This window comes from Macadamia integrifolia, chromosome 2 (assembly GCF_013358625.1).
Source record: "Macadamia integrifolia cultivar HAES 741 chromosome 2, SCU_Mint_v3, whole genome shotgun sequence".
In the NCBI taxonomy this organism is placed as follows: domain Eukaryota; kingdom Viridiplantae; phylum Streptophyta; class Magnoliopsida; order Proteales; family Proteaceae; genus Macadamia; species Macadamia integrifolia.
Window position 1 is genome coordinate 37,756,998 of NC_056558.1, and position 1,468 is coordinate 37,758,465.

General features: G+C 35.5%; 1 protein-coding gene across 1 annotated transcript in view; it reads left to right on the forward strand.

Moving 5' to 3' along the window:
* LOC122065445 (probable RNA-dependent RNA polymerase 5) overlaps positions 1 to 1,468 on the forward strand; it is a 32,173-nt gene that overhangs the window by 20,295 nt on the left and 10,410 nt on the right. Inside the window, exon 6 of the mRNA XM_042629266.1 lies at positions 256 to 418. Coding sequence (XP_042485200.1) covers positions 256 to 418 — 163 coding nt within the window. The remainder of the gene's footprint in view (positions 1 to 255; positions 419 to 1,468) is intronic.

A 1,468-nucleotide genomic window follows, 5' to 3' on the forward strand; every position in this document is an offset into this window, starting at 1 on the left:
AAAAAAAAAAAAAAAACTCCCTGAAAAAAAGCAAAATGTTTTGCTCCATAAATGAGGTGTAGTCCACTTTACTGGTACAATCTGCTGGGTCATTCTGCAAATATTAATGGTCATGAATTATGGACAGTAAAACTGAACTGAAAGAATTGCTAAGATGGGGACCATCTGTTCCTTTTCATGCTAATTTGTATGCATTTGGGTCCTCCTGTGTCTCAATGGCACTAACATCTGTAAATGGTTTCTTTTCTGTTCCAGTCATACTGCTGGTATAGCATCAGACAGCTGGTTTTCTTTTATGGATCGTCTGCTGGTTTTAGGAGATGAATGTGCCGAGGAAAAAGAATGTCTGAAGAAGAAGATGTGTCAGCTGACTGACATATATTATGATGCCTTGGATGCACCGAAGACCGGAATTGAGGTTAGTAGCTTAACTACAGGTGATTTTTGTAGTAAACCTGTGGGAGTGGATCAGTTCAGCAGTATTTAATAGATGAGGGTCAACCAGGACTGATTTCAGTGTGCTATAAAACATGTTGGGTCATACTGCTTTTTTACTGGTTTAACATTCCTGAGGGGTTGGTCTTACAGATGATAAGCTGGTTCATTTGGCTCTATTTGTTTCTGTACATCATGATGGCAGAACTCCCAGATAACTGGAACTTTTTCGTCTCTTTATTGGTTTCTGTTTCCGTCCATCTAGGGCACAGTGCTTTATATTTATGTCAGTTATATTAGGTGATATTTTTCTATGAATCTTCCTGTAATTTAGGTTCCATTCTTGGTCTTCTTAACCTAATTCATTTTTTTAAAATCAAAATTACTACAATGTCTTAAATTGCAAATGAATTTGCTGACACAATTTCATTGTTGTTGAGCCCCCACTTTTCTGTTGTTTGGCCTTTTGCTTGTTGCTATGGAAGCAATTTTCTGAAGGATTTCTATAGCTGGATTGTTAAAAAATGTGCCGGAGAATTCTAAGTCTATGTCAAGTCATAGTTTATGTTAAATTCATGTTAACTCAGTGTTGTTTACTTTATTTGGTCTTTAGTTGCAATTGACTTTTATTAGTACTCTATATTACATTATGTTAAAGCATGTATCGTGGGTGCTGGTATATAGACATCAATGGACCAGTGTACCATGGGATAGTTCCATCTAATATCTTAGGGCCCGTTTGATAACGTTTCTGCCGTTTCTGTTTCAAGAAACGGCAGAAACAGAAATTGTTGCTTCTGGAAACAGAAACATGTAAGAAGGGTGTTTGATAATTCTTGTTTCTGGAAACAGAAACGGGTAAGAAGGTGTTTGATAAATTCTATTTCTGGGAACATTTCTGACATAATATAATGTTTATAAGAAATTTTAATTAAAATAATTCCACTTTTGTTACTTTCTTCAGAAACTCATGACCCATCATTTTAATCAGACATACAACTACCAATTTCTTATCTCGAACTTACATCATAAT